Genomic DNA, 25,609 nt, shown 5'->3' with positions numbered 1-25,609 from the left:
GGGAAGTTCTTTGATTTATTTAACCCATTACAAAATTTCAAAATTCTTTTATTCTGCAAATTTGTGCTGCCAATGAAGAATTGGAAGAACTCGCAAAGGAAAAAACTATGATAATGGAAGAGACCTATGAGTCCACAAATAACCAGCACGCTGGATTACAAAAACAATCAAATCAGGCTAGATTATTGGGCATTGTTAATGCAACTGCTATTTATAACCTCTGGCTTCTCTGATCCAGCAATGGGGCTTCCCCACTTCTCCCTGCCATGATAAGGGCATGAAATTACAGCTTAATTTTTTCCAATCCTGTTACTTTAATGGTTGGTTTTTGCCCTAAATTTTAATTATTCAGTAATTTGATCTGAATGACATTTTGCAAGCCAGCTGGCCAATTTATGTATGTTCTTTCTGCTATAAGTAGCCTAATCAAAATTTTGTACCATAAATTCATTTGTCTATCTAATAAATATTTACTGAGTACCAAATTTGTGCTGGGCACATCTCTTGGTACTGTGGATAAGAAGTTGTTAAAATGCAAAATCCTCTGTCCTCCTGGAACTAACATTCTAGGACAATAAAGTGGGATGAATGCACTATACATTGTGTTAGATTATAATAAAAGGCTGTGGAAGAAAATAAAGCAGGAAAGGGAGAGAAATCTTCTGGGCTTGGGGGGATAAGTTTTGCTAATTGTAATCACTTTCGACACTTGACATTGTGAAGTGTGTGGGGAAAATAAACAAAAAGATTTTAATCAAGTGCAAATTTAACTAGACAAGCTCATCAGCTCATCAAGGGTGGGGCATGTAATAAGAGATCAATAGACAGATAGTGGGCTCTGATCTCCCACTTACTATCTATGCAACTGTAGACACATTATATAACCTCTCTGGTTCTGTTTTCTAAAAAAGGAGTAATAATAACGACACATTTATTGCAAAGTATTGTCTTAAGAAGTAAATGAATTGCCTGTAATCCCAGCACCTTGGGAGTCAGAGGTGGGCGGATCATGAGGACAGTAATTTGAGACCAGCCTGGCCAACATGATGAAACCCCATCTCTACTGAAAATACAAAAATTAGCTGGGCCTGGTGGCAGGCACCTGCAATCCTAGCTACTTGAGAAGGAGGCAGGAGATTCGCTTGAACCCAGGAGGCAGAGGTTGCAGTGAGCCAAGATCGTGCCACTGCACTCCAGCCTGGGTGACCAAGCAGATTCCTTCTTGATGGGGAGGTGGGGAGTAAATGAGTTGATACATTACATATAAAGTGCTCAGAATAGTGCCTGATACAATAGAACAGAACAGAGGCCTCAGAAATAACACCACACATCTATAACCATCTGATCTTTGACAAACCTGAAAAAAACAAGCAATGGGGAATGGATTCCCTATTTAATAAATGGTGTTGAGAAAACTAGCTAGCCATATGCAGAAAGCTGAAACTGGATCCCTTCCCTATACCTTATACAAAAATTAACTCCAGATGGATTAAAGATTTAAACATAAGACCTAACACCATAAAAACCCTAGAGGAAAACCTAGGCAATAGCATTCAGGACATAGTCATGGGCAAGGACTTCATGACTAAAACACCAAAAGCAAAGGCAACAAAAGCAGAAATTGACAACAAGTGAGATCTAATTAAACTAAACAGCTTCTGCACAGCAAAAGAAAATATCACTAGAGTGAATCAGCAACCAACAGAATAGGAAAAAAATTTGCAATCTACCCATCTGACAAAGGGCTAATATCCAGAATCTACAAAGAATTTAAAGACATTTACAAGAAAAAAACAAGCAACCCCATCAAAAAGTGGGCAAAGGATATGAACAGACACTTCTCAAAAGAAGATATTTATGCAGCCAACAAACATATGAAAAAAAGCTCATCATCACTGGTCATTAGAGAAATGCAAATCAGAACCAAATTGAGATACCATCTCACGCCAGTTTAAATGGTGATCATTAAAAAATCTGGAGACAACAGATGATGGAGAGCATGTGGAAAAATAGGAACACTTTTACACTGTTGATAGGATTGTAAATTAGTTAAACCCTTGTAGAAGACAGTGTGGCACTTCCTCAAGAATCTAGAAATAGAAATACCATTTAACCCAACAATGCCATTAATGGGTATATACCCAAAGGATTATAAATCATTCTATTATAAAGACACATGCACATGTATGTTTATTGCAGCACTGTTCACAATAGCAAAGACTTGGAACCAACCCAAATGCCCATCAACGATAGACTAAAGAAAATGTGGCACATATACACCATGGAATACTATGCAGCCATAAAAAAGATGATTTCATGTCCTTTGCAGGAACATGGATAAAGTTGGTAACCATCATTCTCAGCAAACTGACAGAACAGAAAACCAAACACTGCATGTTCTCTCTCATAACTGGGGGTTGAACAATGAGAACACATGGACACAGGGAGGGGAATATCACATACCAGGGACTATTTGGGGTTGGGGACTAGGGAAGGGATGGCGGGGGACTAGGGAAGGGATGGCAGGGGATGGCAGGATAGGGGAATGACAGCAAAGGGAGGAATACCTAATGTAGATGACGGGGTGAAGGAAGCAGTAAACCACCATAGTACGTGTATACCTATGTAACATGCCTGCACATTCGGCACATGTACCCAAGAACTTGAAGTATTAAAAAAAAGTAGTGCCTGGTACGTAAGCATTTTCTCTTTTTACTAAATAATTATGATGATTTTTAGAAAAAATCGCTTTTATTAATATTAATCCTTGGCTTTTGTGATGTAGCTGAGGTGTTTATCATAAAATGCCATTACTTTGAATCAGTTTTGGAGGCATGGCAGCCAGTGAAAAGAATGTGAAGAGGGATCTGGTTTCTGAGAGACATGAGTATGAATCTCATGTCTGCTCAGTTTTAATGGCAACAGCAAGATCTTGTATAGGTTAATGTTTTTTTTTTTTATAAAGTCTCAGTGACCTCTCCACAAAATACCTATTTTGTAGAGCTATTTAAGGAACAAATGAAGCAGTATAAATAGAAAGCCTCTGGGACAGGTCGGGTGCAGTGGCTCACACTTGTAATCCCAGCACTTTTGGAGGCTGAGGCAGGTGGATCACCTGAGGTCAGCCTGGCCAACATGATGAAACCTCATCTGTACTCTAAATAGAAAAAAATTAGCTAGGCATGGTGGCAGATGCCTGTAGTCACAGCTACTTGGAAGGCTGAGCCAGGACAATCACTTGAACCAGGGAGGTGGAAGTTGCAGTGAGTTGAGATCATGCCACTGTACTCCAGCCTGGGCAACAGGTGAGAATCTGTCTCAAAAAAAAAAAAAAAAAAAAAAAAAAAGGAAAAGAAAAGAAAACCTCTGGGACACATAGGCAGTCAGTAGATGACAAAATTATGATAAATTTTGGGTAGAGCTTGACCCTTTTCTAGAGGGTATAAACTGAGGAAAATTATTAGAATGCTCAAGAAACTACTGTGTTAAAGTATTATCAAGCCATTTGAGTTTTCTGACATGCAATTGATGTTTTCATTCATACCCGCTTTAAAAAGCATCTTCCCACCAAGAACACTTACAAGGTAACACTGCTAGGTTAACTTGCTACCAAATGCTAATAACGTAATATAACTTTTTTTTTAGACAGGGTCTCATTCTGTCACCCAAGCTGGAGTGCAGCCGCATTATCACGCAGCCTTAAACTCCTGAGTTCAAGCAGGAGATCTTGACAGTACCACTTACCTATAGTCCTAGCTGAGGAGGCTGAGGCAGGAAGTTACAGTTAATATTGAGAGAGAGAGAGAGCGAGAGAGAGAGCGTGAGTATGTGTGTGTGTGTGTGTGTGTGTGTGTGTGTGTGGAGATCGGGTCTCACTGTGTTTCCCAATCTGGTCTTGAACTCCTGGGCTCAAGTGATCCTCCTCCCTCAGCCTCTCAAAGTTCTAAGATGAAAGGTATGAGCCACCATGCCCACCCTGGAATATAACATTTCTAAAAACCCCCTCTTCTGTTTCTCCAGAACATTCATAAATTAAGATTAAATTTCCCTTCAATCAATTTAAATTACATACATTTACATTGATTTTTCTCTTTTTTTTTTTTTGAGATGGAGATTCGCTCTTGTTGTCCAGGCTGGAGTGCAATGGCACGATCTCAGCTCATTGCAACTTCTGCCTCCCAGGTTCAAGCGACTGTCCTGCCTCAGACTCCCAAGTAGCTAGGATTGGAGGCATGCACCCCTACTCGCAGCTAATTTTGTATTTTTAGTAGAGATGGGGTTTCACCATGTTGGTCAGGCTGGTCTGGAACCCCAGACCTCAGGTGATCCACCCTCCTTGGCTTCCCAAAGTGCTGGAATTACACTTGTGAGCCACTGTGCCTGGCTGATTTTTCTAAATAAGTATTTAATTTTAATAAAAGTATTTATCCTGGAGTTGATGACCTGTATGGTTGACCAGTGGTATGGACTGCTAAGTCACTATGAGGAGAAGATTTCTGTCTGATGGAAGCAAGGTACACAGGGGAAAACTCCCTCCTCTTCTCTCTTCTTTTTAAGGAGATCACGCAACCCTACACAGTGCCTCTGCCCCAGGCTTCAAGAAGGCAAACTCTGACCCTTTCTTTCATATCTCCCAGGGGAAGAGGCATAGCTTCTGCAGGTTATGGATTACCTAAGTCCAGTTCTAGCTGGCTGAGTTATTTACTCCATGGCAGTGAGAAAGCCGTGAACAACCCTAAATTTCTTATGTGTAAACTAGGATGAAAGCTGTTTTTGCAACAGGAATATGGTGGATAAAATGACTTAAGAGGTTTTGAAAAAGTTTGCTAAAGAGCATGGGACTACTGCTATTACAATGTACTGTCATAAGAGGGGATAATCAATTCCATATTTTTTTCTAATTCATTTTTCTCTAAAGTGCACTTAGCAATCATTGTAGGTATGTTCTTTATCCTCTTTGTGGCTCTGAGTGTTCTGTTCTTGTCACTTTCTAGGGTCAAATATTGAAAAAGGTAGGACAAAAAAATAAAAAATAAAAAATAAAGAAATAGAGCCCTTAATGGAAGACTTCAGTTAAAAACAATGCAAGTAAACTTGCTTGTAACATTGCACAGAAAATTTGACCAAAATTAGAATGCTAGGATTTGGAAATTTATCACTTGTCTCTCGTTCCATTGTTTTCTGATGGAACTAGCTAATATCCTACCACTCTCCAAAGTTCAGAGTGCGTACTTTGTGTCAGCAGGCATGGTGGTGGGAGCCAAGAATACAACAGTGAACAAGTCAGTAAGGACCCTGCCTGCACGGGGCTGCAGAGAGGATAGAGGAGAAACAGATAATAACAGGCAGGGGTCGTTAAATTAATAATTGTGATAAGGGGTGCAAGAAAAAATAATAGAACATTAAAAATTTCAGCGACTCAGCGAACTCTTTCCTAGCAATTTCCTGATGGGATTTCATAACCTCTGTTCATTTCTGTGATTAACAACTTTCAAAGTTAATAACTGCTTACTTTTTATTTAATAGCATTTATACTTTTTATTGTTATTTTCAAGAGTAATAAAGGAAGATGGTCCTTTTTGCTTGTTGTAGGAGCCCTTCAAATATTGGTGACAGCTTCCAAATAAGATTAGTGGATATGTTTAAAACACAATGCATACCATTCATATAACCTCAGGGTTTTCTTCGCTTGAAATTTATATAAAAAATATTGCTGAACTTTTAGAGATGAATGGCTTATACTTTCCCTACAAGGCAGTAGCAACAGTTCTGATAAAATCAAAGCATATTCAATATTCCTAATCAAACTGATCTAATAGAAGCCCTGAGAAAAAGAGAGCTAGTCATCAGTGACAAAACATCACACCACCAACAGCAACAGAAACAACAAAATAAAAAGAAAATCTACAGACTGGGAAGAAGTATTTGCACACTGGACATTTTAGAAAGGGTTAATATCTGAACTATCTAAGTAACTCCTATAACTCAATAGCAGAAACCCAAACAGTCCAACTTAAAAATAAAAAAAAGAAACTGAATAGACATTGCTAAAAAGACATACAAATGGCCAACACGTATATGAAAAGGTGCTCAACATCACTAATCTTCAGGGAAATGCAAATCAAAACCACAATGAGATATCATCTCACACCTGTTAGGATGACTATTATTTAAAACAAAAACAAAACAAGAGACAGCAAGTACTGGCAAGGACGTAGACAAAAAAGAACTCTTGTATACTATTGGTGGAAATATAATTAGGTGCAGCCACTATGGAAAATAGTACGGAGGTTTCTGAAAAAATAAAATATGGAACTCCAAAGGATTCAGCAATCCTTTATATACTTCCAAAAAAATTGAAATCAGGATCTCAAAGAGATATCTGCTCTCTCATGTTTATTGCAGCATTATTCATAATAAACAAGACATGAAAGCAATCTAAATATTCATTGAGAGATGAATGCAAGAAGAAAATGCAGTATGTTTGTATACACACACACACACACACACACACACACACACACACACACACTAGAATATTATCAGCCTTAGGAAAGAAGGAATTTCTGGCTTAGTAGTAAAATAAGCCAGTCACAGTATATAATAATATATGATACCACTTATATGAGGAACCTACAAGAGTCAAACTCATAGAAGCAGAGTAGAACAGTGACTGCCAAGGGCTGGGAGAAGAGAACATGAAGTGGTATTATTCATAGGACACAGAGTCTCAGGTATGAAAGATAAATAAGTCCTAGGGACCTACTACACAGCAGAATGCCAATAGTTAACAATATAGTACACTCTAAGAAATTGCAAGAGGGTAGCTCTTATGTTAAATATTTTTATCATAAAATATTAACAATAATATATAAAGAAGGCAGGAGGAAACTTTTGTAGGTGATGAACAGGTTTCTGGTATAGATTACAATGATCATTTCATAGTTATTTACCTACAAACTCATCAAGTTGTGTACATTAAATACGTACAGCTAGCTTGTCAATCATGTCTCAACAAAGTGCTTTAAAAAATATCACACCACCACATGAGAAATAATGCCTTGTGCATGCAAAAATATTAATTACCTGTTTCCTTTTCTGCTGGGCCTAAAACATAAGAAAAGAGAATTTAGGAGAAAAGCAAACTCTACCCTTGTTGCTCATATAATCCTAATAGGCCATTTTCTTTCTAACTTAAGTTTGATTTGGTTCTTGGTCTGGTCCTGAAAATAAAACAAAAATACTTTTTTTTAAAGAAAAAAGTGGAGGGAGAGGGAGATAGTGAAAAAGCATAGAAGTTTTTCTCACCTAATGTGGAAGCATTTTGTTGTTGCTGTTTATTAAAAAAGACTGCTCAGCATTCCTACCTGAGTGGGTTGCTAGGATCCATTTTCCAGAATATTTTTCCGTTAGACCAGAGATATGAGAGAAGTGACTTCAGAAAAGAAAACAGGTAGGAGACTTTCCTGCTCACTGTCTTTCGGGCTCTACCATAGGCTTTTCTCTAACACAGACTTGTTTTTAATGTGTACAAATAAAAAAAAGATTTTCTATCCACTTAAAATGAATTCTGTGGCTATAAAATACAAAGATAAAGTATACTGCATATGTTTCTGTGTCCTTGGACAAGGTAATAGACAAAAATATTAACTCAGTTAAGAGCAAAATGATTCTTACAGGTTTTTTTGGGTAGGGTACATAACATTTACATAAAACAACAGTGTTTATTTAAGTTCCCACAACTTTTCTCTTTGCCAGATTTGAAAGGCTTTACTATGTCTATTTTAACATCATCCCTTCCAATCTGTATCAGAACGCTCAATACTCCCAAAACATGAAAATTATTTAAATAAATATTTAAGACTGAAACTCAATGTGTTTATCTTCCACTTTCCCCAAATGATCGAATGTACATTGCTTTTGCTTTAACACAACATGATATCATAATTAATGAAGTTAAACTGGTAACTAAGGAGGTTTCATGTTGTTACTCTTGTGATATAATATTGGTTGCTATAGAGATGAGATGGCTTTTTTGTTAATCACTCAGGAGGTTGGTTATCGTATGCTTGTTAGAAAGCTTGACCATATTTGGAGAGAAGAAAGGAATAATAACACAAACAATTATCAATATTTTTCCCTATGTGAATTTTGGCAAAACTATCCTAATATCAATTACTTCATAAATTTATGATTCCTTAAGTATCATTTTATATCAAAAGTTACTAAAATTTTGTAAAGGATGACTTGCTTGAATTTTCAGATAAGTATTTAATATTAACTGCAGAATTTTTTCCCTATACTAGTTAATCCTTCATATATTATTATGTAAGCCAGTTTTGTGATAATTTGAGCACAAAATTTGAGGCCTTTCTGTTACTTTTAATGATATAAATTAGTGTTGTTAAATAAAACTGTTGCATAAAAGCCGATTTTGTGACTTTGCCACAAATCCAATCTATTTATTTCTAAACATTTAAAAAAATCTGTATCCTTAATGAATAAAGCCTGAAGAAAGAAAACAAAAAGCACAGTTTTCTCAAGAGATCTAATCTTTGAAATGCATCAATACAATGCAAGCAATTAAAAGCCCACAGGAAGTTCTATGAGTTTATTTTGGCCCTCACAATAATCAACAAGTTTCTTCCTTTTTGAGTGACAGTGCAGAACAGAAAGTAAAATTACCTCATACTGTACTGTTACTGATCAGGAAAAATCTGCTGCCTATAGTTTAAATGTTAGATATACTTACAGTAATGCCAAAAAATACAACCCATGAAAACACCTTTGGGTTCTTTGAAAACTCAAAATAAGAACAAAGGACAACTTAAGCACGAATCCTGGGTCTTTCATTCAAGCAGAGTCCCAGGAGGCATATTAAAGCAATGAATAGGAAAAAGCTCTTCAGTTCACCAGCTGAGATTTTAATGAGACATTTCCCTTTACCATGGCACAGGATTGTTCAGGAAAGGAAAGAACTTCTCATAGAAAATTCAGTTAATAGGCATTGTTGGCTCTCACTGCTACTTCCACAATTGCTCACTGCACTGACCTTCTATTTTGGCATATTCTGTGAGTCTAGTGTAATTGATCAAGGCAGCTTTCTCGAGACATTTTCTGACCACTTTCTTCACCTCTTCTGCTGGTATGGGAGTGGCAATATCTTTCATTAAAACCTACCGAGAGAGGAAGTGAAAGGGTGAGAGGGGCAGACAGACAGACAGACAGAAGAAAGAAGATAGATGTTGCATAAAATAAATACTAAAGACAAATTACACAAATTGTCCTCGATCTGACTATTAGTAGGAAGGGGAGAGGGGTCCTAGGTATTGTGGTGGACAGTAACGGGTCTGCACTGCACTTCACAACTGGGGATGTAATGCTCCAAACTTAGCTCCTCCTAAGCCTAATTTATACATATCAAAACCTCCCCTAGACCACGTCATCATTCAGTGTGACTGTCACTTTTCTTTCAGGGACCCACGACACCATTAGAGCAGCTGTTTCAAATTGAGATTATATTTCTTGGAACAAAAAATAAAGTTTGTTTTGGACATCCCTAACTTAAAAGCCTTGAATCTTTTGAGCAATATATTCGAGAACAATAACAAAAATTCTATTAAGAATAAGCATAATCTTTGAACTCTAAAAAAAAATCAAGACCTCTAATCTCATTAAACTTTAATGACTGTGATTTGCTGAAAATACCATGGCAGGCTATCAAAGAGGGAGGAGAAAACCTCTTTGCTTTAGCGAAATAAATGCTGATGGAGTATCAAATGTTAAAATACATAAAAACTTTCTATGGTTTTGAAAAAACTGATTATTCTCTGTTGGCCTCCTAAAATGTGTTTTCAAACTTTTTTTTTTAAGTTTTATTAATGGGCAAGGGGAAAATACAATTATGTCCAGGATTCAAAATGTATTTATAAACATTGTTACATTAACTCATAGATAATTTTCTTTAAAACCTTTATTGTAATAAAACTGCTCACATTAAGTTTTAATTACACTATTAGTAAAACTATTTTCTGCATATTTTTTTCTTGCTTTGCTCTTATTCAAATTACAAAATATATTGCAGAATGTTAATCTAGAGAAGACAATGCTTTTGTAAGTGCTCTATGTCTTTTATATTGAAAGGAATACTGAAAGAACATGAAAACATCCATTTCTTGCTGTATTATTTCATTTTCCTTTAACTCAGCCTCAGCGCCAAGGATGTTATCATCCCTGACTTATTTAATCATTTAAATATCAGTGACCTTTGACAACATTTTTTAAAGGCTACTCATTTACAATATTTGAAATATTTTGTTAGGCAGGATTTTCTTTTTTGAAAATAGCAAGCTTTAACATTAAAAAAATTCTTTCTCTATCAAATTCAATTATTCTGACAAATATTTAGCAGTTTAATTAAAACTGCACATTAGGCTTTGCAGCCAGAAAAATTCTTTTGTGCACAGTAAAAAACATACATGCACCATTAAATGTGATTATTACTAAACTTTAAGATTAATTTTGTTTTATATATAGAACCACGCTACTATTATACTTCTCATGGTGACAAACTTTACGTAACAAAAATGGTTGTTAAAATTAGAATGCATATGTCTCCCAGGTAAAATTTCATATTATCCGGGAACCAGAAACTTACTTTCTGGCAAAGTACAGGTAAAGGGCTAGCAAATGTAGAAAGGGAAATGCCAACCTTGATTTTAGGCTGCCTCCCTTGTTCTTCCAAGGTATCACAGATTTCAAGAATTCACATGCATATTTTGTTTTACTTTTCTATGTCAGTGAGTAAAGAGACATAAAAATGAAGGAATGGTCCTTAACATTTCTGTCTCAATTCAGCAGGAGATGTGATTAGTGACTATAACTGGAATAAAGGTCTCTGTTCATCCTGCCACCTGTCAATGCAGGGCACGAGGGCATCTCTCCTATTACTAAGTCTTCCCTGCTGGGGGAAGAAAGGAGGCTCTGCCATGGAAACCAGGACACAGAGAAGCTGTATTAGGTACCCACAATGGGATGTAGTTCCAAAAAATAAAGCAATACTTAAATATTTTATTTTATCCATAATACCTTAATGAATAGGATGACAGAAATACTTTGAAAAATCCGAGTTATGTGCAGCTTTCAGCATTATAAAAATTCTAATAAAACATAATTACTACAATCATATTTCTATCACACAGTGCACAATAATCAGGTATAAGACAGGGATATAAAAATAAAATAAATCTGTAATCCTAAGACCTCATTTTAATCATCAGTCCTAGCCCTCATCTCCCAAGTTCTTAAATCACTGAAATGGAGATGTAATATTTGAATAATGTCTTCTCTCTTTGCTTTTTAATAGAGATGCTAATAAACAATACAGTATCTAAGATTAATTCGGCAGAAAGTGGACAAGAGCAAGTGCTAGAAGTCAATAAATCAGGATCATGATAATCAAATTATGAGCTACAGATGAGTCTAGAAATTTGTTTTAATTCTGGTAAGAAATAGGAGTTGATGACATTATTTAACTCTTAGCATCTAACAAGTATACTAATACATTTATAGGCAGATGAAAAAATACTGCTCTTTGAAACTTCAATTGTGATAAAAATAGAACTAGAGAATATATTTTCTTTAAAAAATGACTTTTTCACCTGGATTTAAAAACTTGTTTGCTGGTTATTTTGGAGGGGAGAAAGAGATTTCTATAATGTGTGAATTCATTCAAGGTAACACACACATTGGAGTAATAGAAAGAAATTCTCAGATGAATGCTGAATGAAAGAAATATGTTTGTGAATGGTAAATGATAAACTTGTTGGCATGAGGACTATGACAGGTACTAGAAGTACAAATAAAGTTGGGGGATAATGAAAGACAACTGTGAAGTCTAAAAAGCAAGAAAAAAGAGTATTGCATGAGGGAAATAAAGAGGCAGGAAAAATGAATACTACCAAAAAGATGCCATAATCTGAGGATAGGATGGCAGTGTTCAGAAAGGCTTCAGGCTTCAGGGAGAAGGAAGTGCTATAGACAGAATCCAAATGTAGTAAGATAAGGTGAGAAACCCATGAAATATGATGGAATCAGTAGAGAGTATAGCCTAATGGGTTCTGTTTCCCTAGTTCAATAACTAAAGTACATAGGAACTGAGAATGCAGATAGTATTTATAAAGTAATGTTCAAACATACCCTTTCAAGTAATGAAAGTGTAGCTTTTAGAGCACCTTCAGGTCGTCCAAAGGGAAAGCAGTATCTTTAAAAACAAAAGAAAGAACAATAGTCGAACATTTAATACCCAAGACTGCAAAATAATTCCTGCTTACATTACTTGGCATTAATGGAGAACCACGAAACAAACTGAAAATATTTTAGCATCAACTCATCCAGGGAAATTTTAACTGTTAAAAGTTTACCTAACTCTAGAATTTCAATGACTTAAACAACAAAGGCATAAGCTGTGATGAAAATGATTCTGTACGTTTTGATGATACATGTTTTAAACGAATACAGTAAAGAAAAGAACTTCAAGGGTCAGGACTAAAGCAATAATATGCGTTCTCCAATAATTTCCTGTTTAAGAACTGTTATTCAAGTTCTAGGAGAAAATGAACTTTCTCCCCCATTTTCTCCTGCGGCTATGTGTGGCTTAGGGTGGGCACATACACCAAAACAAGATTCCAGCTCTTCCCTTTGCTGACATTTTCCTGTCTACCATGGTGTCTTAACTTTTCCATCTCCCCGTACAATACACATAAACCCTCTGCAGTTCTTTTGTCTACAGTCATTTGTCCCAAGTATTTCTAGTCCTACGTATTCCTATTGCATACCGACAAATGGAGGGCAGGTCATGGGGATGTCATGAAAGCAATGCCAGACAGGCTGGAGAGTAAGTGGGCTACTCAGAATTTCATTGCCACATAATGGTAATAAATAGGTTTATTGCTCTTTACCAGGGCGTCCTGCTTCAGGTCAATTTCCACTGAAACAATACTGAATGTCAGGGCTATTTCATCTTTTTGGAGCTCCAAAAAGATGTTGAACAAGATTCAGCAAAGCACCCTCTCCCAGGACTGCAATTCCCACCCCAGGATCGAGTGCTACAGGCAGCTGGGCTGTCTTTAAGATGCCACCTTGCTCTGACTTAGAGATCTGCAAACTAATAACTTGGAAAGAAGTTTACGTATCTCCATGTCCTCTTGCATAATTCAGGAACTTAGTGGACATATTTTCTCAGATATAATTAATAATAAAATTACGTTTCTCACACTGTAATTTAAACATATTTCTACCAAAAGCACATGTTACATTTAACTTGTTTTATAGAAATAATTTTTAAAGAAAAAAGAGATTGATTTCTCCTTTTAAAACAAAGCAGTTTAATTTATATTAGGATTGGATATTATATTCATGAAACTTTCATTAGTTTCACACAGATGCAAATAAATGTTATATAAACCCAGTCACTCAAGTTTTATGTAACAGAATATTGAATTTATCATTTTATTTACTGCTAAAAAAATGTCCTTTCTTAATCTTGCCGCTATGTACTCTGCTACCCTACACCCACAGGCACAAAAAAAGCCATAACCAATTTATTTTGACAGTTTCTCCTGTGCAGTGATGCTTTTAAGAGCATTAGCAAATTAGCAAAGTACCTTTAATCATTTTGTATACTATAAATCTTAATCCACGTTTAAATAAAACACAAATTGAGTTCTTGTAGTCCCCTCCCCCTGCTTAATCTTTTCAGTGCATTTGCATAATCCATCCATTGTCTTTCCTATTGTTTATTTCCATTAACCTGTGGGTGACACATTTTATGAATGGAATGTTACTGATCCCCAGATTACATTTAGCATTTCAGGGCTCTGAGGTCCCACTGGGTATGTTCTAAATTAGCATTAGCTGCCCATGATGTGTAAATAATTCAACACATTTACAGAGTACAAGTAATCCTGAATCAATAAAGTACAGAAAATAACTGCATAGAAGCTTAATTAATCTTTACAAAACAAGTTTTAAAAGAAAAGAATCATTTTGTTCTGCCTTTCAGGCTAAATATTTTGGGTTTTTACCATTCTGGCAGCTCTATAAAAGCAACCCAAACTGGAAAACATTCAATTAGCAAATAAAATTCAGCCACATTTTACACATAACATGAATAAACTGAAGTCAACTTCATTCGTGCTTTGGTAAATTAATTGCACAGATAAATAAACTAGCGGAGATATGTCTTATAATTAAGCCCTTTTTGTTTTCTCCCTATTTTTAAATACAGTATTTTTTTTCACCAAAGTGATATATGCACATAAAGAGGAAACTTCTTTTATCTGTTTTTTAAATGAAAACCAGAAATCTTTTATGTCAGTTCCAGTTTCTGCTTTCTATATAAAAAACAAATGCTGTCAACTTTTAGCTGGTTCTTTGGTATTTAAACTTTATATCCCACAGTTATACATTAATATTTTTACTTCTTGATTTTTCCATTTTAAATATTATCTTACTAACTTTCCACTACGGAAGAGAAGTACATAGCATATATTTGTTTCAGGAACTGCACATATTTAAGATATATAGTTAAGTTTTGACATATGTATATACTTGTGAAACCATCATTATAATCATGTTAATTCACAGCCTACAAGTGTTATGCTGATACCACAGGCAACTATTCATTTCCTTGCTATAATTTGGATTAGTTTGTATGTCTAGAATTTTGTGTAAGAGGAAATATATAGTATTTACTTTTGTGAGTCTGATTTCTTTCACTTGGCATAGTTATTTTGATATTTATTCATGCTGTTGTACATATCAAGAGTTCATTTCTTTTTATTGGTGGATAGTATTCTATTGCATGGAATACACTGTGTATCTATTCCTTGCTGATCATCATTTGGCTTTCACAGTTTGGTTACTATGAATAATGCTGGTATGAACAATCATATAAAAGTCTTTGTGTGGACACATGCTTCCATTTCTCTTGGGAAAATACCTAGGAATGGAATGGCTGGATCATATCATAAGTGTTTAAATTTTTTTTAAGGATACTCTTTTATTAAGGAAAATAAAAGCTATATAGTCTCAAGAAAATGAATAAACCCATATAAATGCTTGTTTATTGAATGTTTACTCTGTGCCAGAAATTCAGATCAATAAACTGAGGCTTAGAATGGTTGAAAATGTTTAAAGGTACCCAGCTTTTAAGTGTTTAAATTTTTAAGAATCTGCCAAACTATTTTCCAAAGTGGGTTCTAGTATTTTATATTCTTATCAACACCATATAAGAGTTCCAGTTTCTCCACAACTGTGTCAACACTTGATATGTTCAGTTTTTGTTTTGTTTTGAATTTTAAATATACCACTAGATATGCAGTGGTACCTAACAGTGGTTTCAAATTGTAATTCCCTGTTGAATAAAGATGCAGAGCATCTTTCCATATGCCTTTTTGCTACAATATTCCTTTGGTGAAATATTGGTTAAAACAATTTTTAAATTTGGGTTAATTTTTCATAATTAAATTTTAAAAGTTTTATATATTTGGAATAAAAGTTTACTGTGGGATATGCACTGTCTGAATATTTTCTCCCACTCTATGACTTACATTTTTATTCTATCAATGTCTTTGGAAAATCAAAAGTTCTCAGTTTTGAGGAAGTTCAAGGTAACAATTTTTCCATTCATGAGTTATGATTCTAGTGTTTTATTTAAGATTCTTTGCCTAGCCCAAAGACACAGATTTTTCTCCCAGGTTTTCTAGGTCTACCTATTTTGAGTTAACTTTTGTGTTATAGGTGAGATATGGATTGAGATCAATAGTTTGCATTGGAATATCCAATAGTTGAAGTACCATCTGTCAGAAAAAAGTATACTTTGCAAATTGCCCTTGCACATTCACTGAAAATCAACAGACCATATATGTGTGTGAGTCTACTTCTGGACTTTCAATAGCATACTATCTTGATTATTGTAGCATTATAAATATCGAAATCAGTGTAAACATTCCAATGTTGTTCTTTAAAAAAGTTATTTTCGGCCTGGCATGGTGTAATTCCAGCACTCTGGGAGGCTGAGGTGGGTGGATCATCTGAGGTCAGGAGTTAGGGACCAGCCTGGCCAACACGGTGAAACCTTGTCTCTACTAAAAATACAAAAAATTAGCCAGACATGGTGGTGGGCACCTATAATCCCAGCTACTTGGGAGGCTGAAGCAGGAGAATCGCTTGAACCCTGGAGGCAGAGGTTGCGGTGAGCTAAGATCATGCCACTGCACTCTAGTCTGGGCAACTAGAGTGAAACTCTGTCTCAAAAAAAAATTTATTTTGACTATAGTAAATACTTCGTATTTGCATATAATTCGTAGTATCAAGTTAATTTCTAAAAAAAAAGAAAATCATACTGGGATTTCGACTGAAATAGCCTTGGATCCACAGGTCAATTTAGAGAGAATTGACAATAATATTGAGTCTTCTGACCCATAAGTATAGTATCTCTCCCTCTATTTAGGTTTTAATTTTTTTCAGCAATAGTTTATACCATTCAGTGTACAGGTTTTACATATCTTTCATCAGGTTGATCCTGAAGTATTTCATATTTTTGTTGCTACTGTAAATACTATTATTTAATTTCAATTTCTGATTGCTATCAGTATATAGAAATAAATTAATATTTATATATTTATCACAGGGCATGGTGGCTCATGCCTGTAATCCCAGTATTTTGGGAGGCCCAGGCAGGAGGATCTCTTGCACCCAGAATTTAAGAGTAGCCCTGGGCAACATAGGGGACCCCATGGCTTTAAAACAAAATATTATCTGTGCATGGCAGCATGTGCCTGTGGTCCCAGCTCCTCGGGATGCTGAGGTGGGAGGATCACTTGAGCCTGGGAGGTTGAGGCTGCAGTGAGCAGTGATCACACCACTCCATTCCTGTCCTGAGACAGGGTAACAGAGTAACACCCTGTTTCAAAAAATTTTAATCTAGGATTTTGCAACTTCAATATTAGGGTAGAATTTTTTAGATTCCATAGATTTTTGTCCTCAGATAGTCATGTTACCTGCAAATATAGTTTTGATTCTTCTTTCCAATTTGGATGACTTAAAAAAATCAATTTTTTTCAGAATCAATGCACTGGCTAGACCATTGGTATAATTTTGAACAGAAGTAGTGACAGCAGATATCCTTGCCTTGCTTTTGATCTTAGGTAGAAAACATTCAGTCTTTTACCATTAAGTATGTTAGCCATAGGACTATCGTACATGCCCTTAACTGGTTGTATACATAATAATAGTCCTTCTACTAACTTTGTTTACTAATTCTATATTCTGTGTCTTCTCAGTTTTGTTTGGTTGGCTTTTTAATCCTCTTCACTGATCATATTTTATTATTTTTCTGTATACTTAAAATTTTGACTAGATGCTGGACATTGTGAATTTTATCTTGTTGATGTCCAGATATTTTTTATTCTTTAAATATGCTTGATCTTTGTATTCAGTAATGCACTTAAATTACCTGAAAACAGTTTTATCTATTTGAATCTTGATTTTAATCCCCATTAGGTGATCTCAGGGTTGTGTTTATTTTAGGGCTACTTTTCCCACTGCTGAAGCAAAACCTGATGAGTACTCTATAGATTATAGTACTCTACAGATGCCCATGAATTGGTTTTCCTCTCTGGGTAATGAAAACTGGAACTACTCTTGGTTCTATGTTAGCATTGGAGATTTTCCCCATAATCTTTTCCTGTGTTTTTTTTTTTTGCCAGACTTTGGGTAGTTTCCACACATATATGCAATGATCAGTACTTAACCAGAGACTCCAGGGAACCATTTACAAATGCCTGTAGCTCTCTCCTCTCTCTTGTTTAGAACTCTGGCCTGAAAATTCTGGCTGCCTTGGCCTCCCTGGAATTCCAGCTCTGCCTCTTCAAGTCAGAGAGTCCACTAGGCTCTACCGAGGTTCCACCTTTCTGGGTCATGGCCTGGAAATGCTTTCCTGGCAGTAAGCTGGTCTAACTAAAGGGCTTATTTAATTTATTTTCCATTTCTTAGGAATCATTTTCACTGCTTTATGTTTAATGTCTTGAAAATATTTTCCCACTTTTGGGGACTTTTTAAACTATTTCTGGTGGGAGGTTAAACGTAATCCCCTACTGCTCTATCTTGGATATAAGTAGCTCCCTATTTTTTTTTTTAACCACATTCCCTCACTATAAACAAAATTCCTATCCCTTCCTTACTTCTAATATAGTGACATCATTTTGCAGGGGTTAGATCTAAATTCAGTATCGACATTACATTAGTTATGAGAAAGTCCAGGACAACTGAGACACAGTATTTTCTATGATTACTTTCTATACCTTGCTCAATAGTTTGTTCATAATTCATGCTTATATTTGTTTTTGATGTCCTCTCTTTATATACTTAATCTAACAGAATGCCAAATTCTAGTAATTAGTATAATAAATTAGTATAATTAATATAACTCCAAACTCTATTCCAAATGGGCAAATCTCTCAACATGTCCAAATAAGTTTTATCAATTTAATCTACTTTGAAGCATTTTCTGTCATGTTTTGGCAGAAATGGTTGCTCTCTAAAATCAACTGACACTTTGAGACCCTAACCCTAACCATCACTCTAGTGATTCCTTTCTCTCTTATGCTGATTTCTTTTTTCGGGGATCTTTTTTTTTTTTTTTTTTTGAGACACAGTCTCACTCCAAAACTCAGGCTGGAGGGCAGGCAGGCAATCTCGGTTCACTGCAGTCTCTGCCTCCTAGGTCCAAGTGACTCTCATGCCTCAGCTTCCCAAGTAACTGGAACTATAGGCACGCACCACTATGACCATCTAATTTTGTATTTTTAGTAGAAATGAGGTTTCGCCATGTTGCTGAACTGGTCTTGAATTCCTGACCTTCAGTAAGCCACCCACCTCAGCCTCCCAAAGTGTTGGGATTACAGCTGTGAGTCACCACACCTGGCCAGTTTCAGGGATCTTAGATCCTCTTTGTTTCATCCTGGTTTTGGTAAGTTCTTCAATTCACCAAAGGGAATAAAGAAGGCACATTTTTTGAGTTTATGTCTGAAAATATTATTCTACCATTGCTCTTAATAGAAACTATTTTATTATAGAATTCTAGTTTGGAAATTATAGTTTCTCAGAATTACGATATCACTGTTTTCCAGGTATCAGTATTGTTCCTCACATCAAAATGAAAGTTGAAGAAAAGGACCTTTTAAAGCTTTGTTCACTGTCTGAAACATAGTAGGAACTCAATAAATATTTGTAGAATAAATCAGTGCTGAGTGCAAAGTCATTCTAATTCATTGTATAAAATCTGGTTTCTCTTTCTGGAAGATTTTAGGATTTTAAGTTTCTGAAAAATTGTGAAAATGTACCCTGATGTGTATATATGTTAATCCATTGTGCTGGGTACTCAATAGGCTTTTTTAATCTAAAAAGTTAACTTTTTTAATTCTGGAAAATTTTGAATAATTTTATTGACAATTTCTTACCTTCAGCCTTATTTCTGGAATTCCTATTATTCATGATGATGAAACTCACAGGCAGACATTTTTTTCTTATCTTCGTGCTTCTATTTTCCTGTTTTTCAGCGCTGGTCTACTTTTTGGGAGCTTTGTTAACCTAATCTTTCACTAATGTGGATTTGTATGCTGCATATGCAGCGTTTGCATACAATTTTTGAAGCACTCTTGTTTTCTGAGTTTTCTTTTTCTGTTTTAGTAACATCTCATTTTTGTTTTATAAATGCAGTTGTATTTTCAAAATTCTCTAAGGATATTAGTAATACATTTTCCTCTGATTTTCTTCTCCCCGTATTATCTTTGTCTTTCCAAATTGCTTTTTCATTTTGTATTTACTTGTGTTAGGCTCTTTTATATTGACTTTTTTTTCCTCAATGTCTGATAATCTGGGTTACTTGATGATTTTCAAAAGTATGATATTACTGAATGGAAGCTACATGCCTTTTATTAGCACATGTAGATCACGGTTTTTGCAGAAAGGAAATCTGGCTGGGTTGTTATACTGGGAATTCTTTGTTGTCCATAGCTTTAGGTCTTTTCTCTTGGGCTAGTCACAGAGGAAAACACTTACAATATGCCTGGAAAGTATAAGCCTGTGTGCCACCATTCGAGAATCAAGGGTGTTAGTTGGGAGAGGTCTATGATTTTCAAATCTCAGAATAAGCAATTATTTAATCTGTTTCTACCTTCAACTGTACCTGATGTTTCCTCCCCTCCTCTAATCCAATCCAGGCAACAACGAATTTTACCTTCTCCAGAGGCTTCATTAACAGTATCATATACTATCCTTCACTCTTACTTTTTTTTTCCCTTGAAACAGGGTCTTACTCTATCACTCAGGCTGGAGTGCAGTGGTGAGATCATGATTCACCACAGCCTTGACCTCTGGGCTTAAGTGATCCTCCCACCTCAGCCTCCCAGGTAGCTGGGACTACAGGCATGTGACACACCTGGCTAATATTTTTGTAGGGATGGTATTTTGCCATATTGCCAAGGCTACTCTTGAACTCCTGGGCTCAAATGATCCACCTACCTTGGCCTCCCAAAGTGATGGGATTACAAGTGTGAGCCACTGGGCTTGGCCACTCTTACTTTCTTGAGGGGTTTGATACTCGATGGGGTAATTCCTAAACATTTTGGTGGTTATGTGATATAAATCAGATTGCTTCTCTGATTTCACACTGTCAGTTTATGACTTATTTTTTTTTCCTGGATGGCTAGACTGGATACCAATTATCCATCTGACTTTCTATTTTCTTTTCAAATTTTTGTCTTTGTCATTTTCTCCTCTTACTCTTGCTGTCCTGTGGGTTCATACTTTCTTGAAAAATACTGTTCTATTGTTTTAGCAAGGTTCTATGAGGACATTGAGCTAGATATGTGCTCAATCTCCCATCTTTAATCCAAAGTTCCTCATTAATGGTTTAGTTTGCTCTATTTTGCTTGTTTTTGAAAACCATTTCTAGAATACAGTTGAGCCTAAATAAATTCCTATACAAGAGTTATTAATGGTAACATTTTTACTTCTTTAGTGTAAATTCTAAATAATTTTTTTTTTCTAAATTTTAACATTAAGTGGCTAAGGAGGGTAATTTGGCAGAATATGAGTTCTAACAGACAATTTTAATATGTTGTTTTCTAGTTGCCTATATGGTCAGTTAAATTTCTACTTCATTTTAATCCCATTTCCTCTTATCTAGTCTTTTATAGACTCAGGAAAGATAAAATTGGTAAAAAAAAATTTTTTTTCTTTTGAGATGGAGTTTCACTCTTCTTACCCAGGCTGGAGTGCAATGGTGCGATCTCAGCTTACCACAACCTCCGCCTCCTGGGTTCAAGCAATTCTCCTGCCTCAGCCTCCCAAGTAGCTGGGACTACAGGCACATGCCACCATGCCCAGCTAATTTTTGTATTTTTAGTAGAGACAAGGTTTCATCATGTTGACCAGGATGGTCTTGATCTCTTGACCTTGTGATCCACCTGCCTCGGACTCCCAAAGTGCTGGGATTATAGGCATGAGCCACTGTGCCCGGCCCAGTTAATCTCAATTTTAGTTCTCAGTGCATTAAAGACATAAAACGAAAGGGATTTGTACTCGTCTGTTCTCACATTGATATATGGAAATACCCAAGACTGGGTAATTTATTTAAAAAGAAGAGGTTTAACTGACTCACAGTTCCACATGGCTGGAGAAGCCTCAAGGAACTTATAGTCATGGCAGAAGGCACCTCTTCACAGGGTGGAAGGAGAGAGAATGAGTGCAAGCGGAAGAAATGGCAGATGCTTATAGAACCATCAGCTCTCATAAGACTCACTCATTATCAGGAGAACAACATGAGGGAAACCTCCCCCATGGTAAAATTACCTTCACCTGGTTCTGCCCTTGACACATGAAGATTATTACAATTCAAGGTGAGATTGGGGTTGGGACACAGAGCCAAAGCATATCAAGTTTGTAAAGTACATATTCAGAGAAATTATCCAAAGATGACGTGCGTATAAGAGAAATAGAGAAACGAAACTTTCAGAGAGGAAATGAAACTAAAATGATACTAATACAAAATGAGTTCAATAAACGATGTGGACATTACTGTCCACTACTATGTAGTTGTAGTTTCTGGGTGGCAGTATGGGGGATTGAAATCCCCTGGTGGGTGGTTCTGATTAGTCAAACTCAATATAGCAATCCCATGTCAACGTCAGTGACTGATTGAGGCATCCGATGTATAGAATTCCTCTGGTTTTGGTTCAAAACCAGGTTCATGAGATACAAATAATAGTTTGCTAGGATCTTCCAAGGATGATCTTAAGAGAAAACTACAGAAAAATATAGCTTCTGTAACTTCCTTTGAACACTGATATGTATGAATGAGAGGCCAAGAAATTCTGTAGGCTTAAGGGCAAAGGAGTGAGATAAAGAGAAAAAAAAAAAAAATTATCTAATCTTGCTACCAGTCTGGATACGAAGCTATCCAATAAAAGAGAATAGCAATGTGAGAATCGCAAAGAAAGAGCTGTGGCTACTGAAACCTTGTCTTAAAGCTTGCCTGCTGGAGACCTGCATGCAAGTGAGCATATAAATTTATTTATTGTTTAAACCTGTTTGAGGTAGAATTTCTAATCCTTGCAGTTGAAATCATTAATATAATAATAGAGACTTATTCAGTTACTAATATAAATATCTAATTGAATGATGGCTGGGTCTCAATGGTAGCAAAAAAGAGAAAAATTACACCGATTTTCACTGAAAGATACATAAAATACATCTAAAGGATTCTATATAACCTAGGAGACAACACATTTTTCCTTTTAATTTATTTATTAATTTATTTATTTTTGAGACAGAGTCACTGCAGCATTGACCTCCCAGACTCAAGTGATCCTTCCACCTCTGCCTCCGGAGTAGCTGGGACCACAGGCACACACCACCACACTCAGCTACTTTTTTTGTTTTTCTTTTTTGTAAAGATGGGGTTATGTTATGTTGCCTAGGCTGGTCTTGAACTCCTGGGCTCAAGCAACCTTCCCTCCTAAAGTTCTGGGATTATAGTTGTGAGCCACCGCACCTGGCTAAGGCAACGCTTGAACAACAGCAAATGCAGAAACACATTTCTACAAAGGCAAAATAATTTTTTATCTCCATTTTGTTTGAAAACTCAAACATCATTTCGGGCATGAATTCAATCTTAACTCTGTAAGTTGAATTCAGCTATGCTATCTATAACAGTATTTCCTAATGTAAATTTATTGGCCTCTTAGGCAGAATAATTCTCCGATTTGGGATTGTCTCACGCACTGTACTTTTAAACCCAGCACTAAATGATGGTCCCTACCACTGGTTATCATGACAAGGAAAATCTTGCCTCATTCACTTACCCTAAGGTAGTGCTACTGGCCCCAGTTTAAAAATCACTAATGTAGGGGAATAGATTCACAATATATACTATGAGAATTTCTCCTTTCAATATCATTTTAAAAATCCAGAGTCTAAGACCTTTATATTATTAGAAAACATAATAAAAAGGAATAATATTAAGAAGGCAATAAGGAATCAGGAATAAGATAAGGAAACAGCCTCATGATGGTCATATAGCATTCGTAAGGTTAAATAAAATATTTTTGTGAGCATATTCACTAACTTTATATTTTAAATAAGTGCAAATGAAATGGTTCCAAATCACATGCATGCAATATGGCAGACACGCTATAAGACATAATACATTATGTGGTGACATTTTATAAGGCCTAATAATAAGAGTGAGAGAAAAAGAAAACATATTGTCATATTTCTGTTTTTAATCATTAGATTCTGTTGAACTAACTACAATGAAGGGAAAGTAAATATTATCAAGATATTTATCTTATACTCTGCAAATGTTTGAAATATTTCTTAATATTGATGTCTTTTTTTTTTTTTTGAGATAAGGTCTCATGCTGTTGTGCAGGCTGGAGTGCAGTGATATGATCACAGCTTATTGCAACCTCGACCTCTATAGAATCAGGTGATTCTCCCACCTCTGCCTCCTGAGCAGCAGAGCCTACAGGCATGCACCACCATGCCTGGTTAAGTTTTATGTATTTTATAGAGATGGGGTTTCGCCATTTTGCCCTGTCTTGTCTTGAACTTCTGGTCTCAAGTGATCCACCCCACTCAGCCTTCCGAAGTGCTGGGATTACAGGTATGAGCCACTGTGACCAGCTGATATCTAAGTTTTTGAGCAAGGAATGGTGCTAGGTGCTGTGATCTGCGTTCTCACCAAATGTGTATAAAAAGAGAACTAATGACTTTAAAGCCATGTCGGTTATAAATGAAAAGAAAACAGTACAGACAACAATTGCTCAAAGACTTCAGGATACTCCTTCCTGGAATAATGGAGAAAGGCTCCACTGTGGAGGTGAGAGTTGAGGGCTCCTTACCTGGTGATACAGAAAGCAGGAGGAACAGTCACCACAGCTAGGGGGAAGAGACTATGCAAGACTGAGGAATGCAAAAGACAAGTAAGAGGTGCAATGGAATGTATATTGTACGGGGAATGCTAACCTAAATGAGTAGCAAAGACTGAATGATAGGCTGAGCAGCAGACCACAGACTGAAGAATATGAACCTTACTCTGCTGGCAATGGAGGGCTACTGATGATCTTGAGTACCAGTAGAATGATATAATAAACAATTTGTGGGGGAAGGAAGGGTTGAGTGAAGTAATGAAAAGAAATATTTATATTAATGAATAAAATATATACCTGAAATGGCTTATCTGATTTTCTAAAAGAGAAGAAAGTCTCTCTTTTATCTCCTCAAATCTTTCTTTTTCTTCCACTGAAACAGTCCCAATTCCATCAGGCCTGAAAAAAGAAAAAAGAAGAATCAATAATTTATATTTATATAGCATTCACTTTTATATATTTTATACATTTATATATTTTTCAAAAAATCCAAATAATTAAGGAAAAGGCATATCAGTTCACTGTATACATATTAATTGTGTTTACTGTGGAAATTTACTGGAAATATTTGCAGCCATTTGCTTTATATTTTGACTTAGAATGAACGAAATAAAATTATTCTCTTTTAGCCTTCAAGGTAAAAGATTACAATAAATATTTTCCAGATCTACCAAAAACAATGAGTAGTCCTTGAAAATGTCAGTGAAAAGTGATTTAAAGTAGTACCAAACATTTGACCAGCTAAGTGAAATCCCCTGAATGAAAATATTATTAAAAAATAATTAATGTAAGGTAAAGTGTCTTAACTGCTTCTCTTCCAAATAATAATTCAGCTAACACAGAATTAAAGATTTACTTATTGTAAGAAATATAGAAATTTTGAATACATGTAGAAGTTCATTGCTCTCTTTTTCTTTGGTTAAATATGTGGGCATATGAACAAAAATAAATATTAGAATTAAAATATACAGGAAAGAAAGAAAGCTTATTTATTTTCAAGACTTTTTTGTTTAAATATTCCTGTAAAATCAATGTGAGTTTCATTAGAATTTTACAAAGTAGTTATAAAGACTGAAAAGAAATCTTATTTTACTAAGACTAGGATTAAAAAT

General features: G+C 35.6%; 1 protein-coding gene across 16 annotated transcripts in view; it reads right to left on the bottom strand.

Moving 5' to 3' along the window:
- Positions 1-25,609, bottom strand: part of CADPS2 (calcium dependent secretion activator 2) — a 564,672-nt gene that overhangs the window by 115,782 nt on the left and 423,281 nt on the right. For 8 of the 16 annotated variants that reach the window (XM_054237741.2, XM_054237742.2, XM_054237744.2 and 5 more), the window contains 4 exons: positions 24,795-24,896; positions 12,199-12,262; positions 9,053-9,176; positions 7,087-7,107 (listed from right to left, as the gene is read on the bottom strand). In XM_054237741.2, coding sequence (XP_054093716.1) covers positions 7,087-7,107; positions 9,053-9,176; positions 12,199-12,262; positions 24,795-24,896 — 311 coding nt within the window. The remainder of the gene's footprint in view (positions 1-7,086; positions 7,108-9,052; positions 9,177-12,198; positions 12,263-24,794; positions 24,897-25,609) is intronic. The other 8 variants (XM_054237743.2, XM_054237745.2, XM_035254880.3 and 5 more) reach the window with 1 other exon arrangement.

The sequence above is a fragment of the Callithrix jacchus genome, chromosome 11 (genome assembly GCF_049354715.1).
Source record: "Callithrix jacchus isolate 240 chromosome 11, calJac240_pri, whole genome shotgun sequence".
Classification (NCBI taxonomy): domain Eukaryota; kingdom Metazoa; phylum Chordata; class Mammalia; order Primates; family Cebidae; genus Callithrix; species Callithrix jacchus.
The sequence above is the reverse complement of the archived record's forward strand: the minus strand, read 5'-3'. Positions and strand labels throughout refer to the sequence as shown.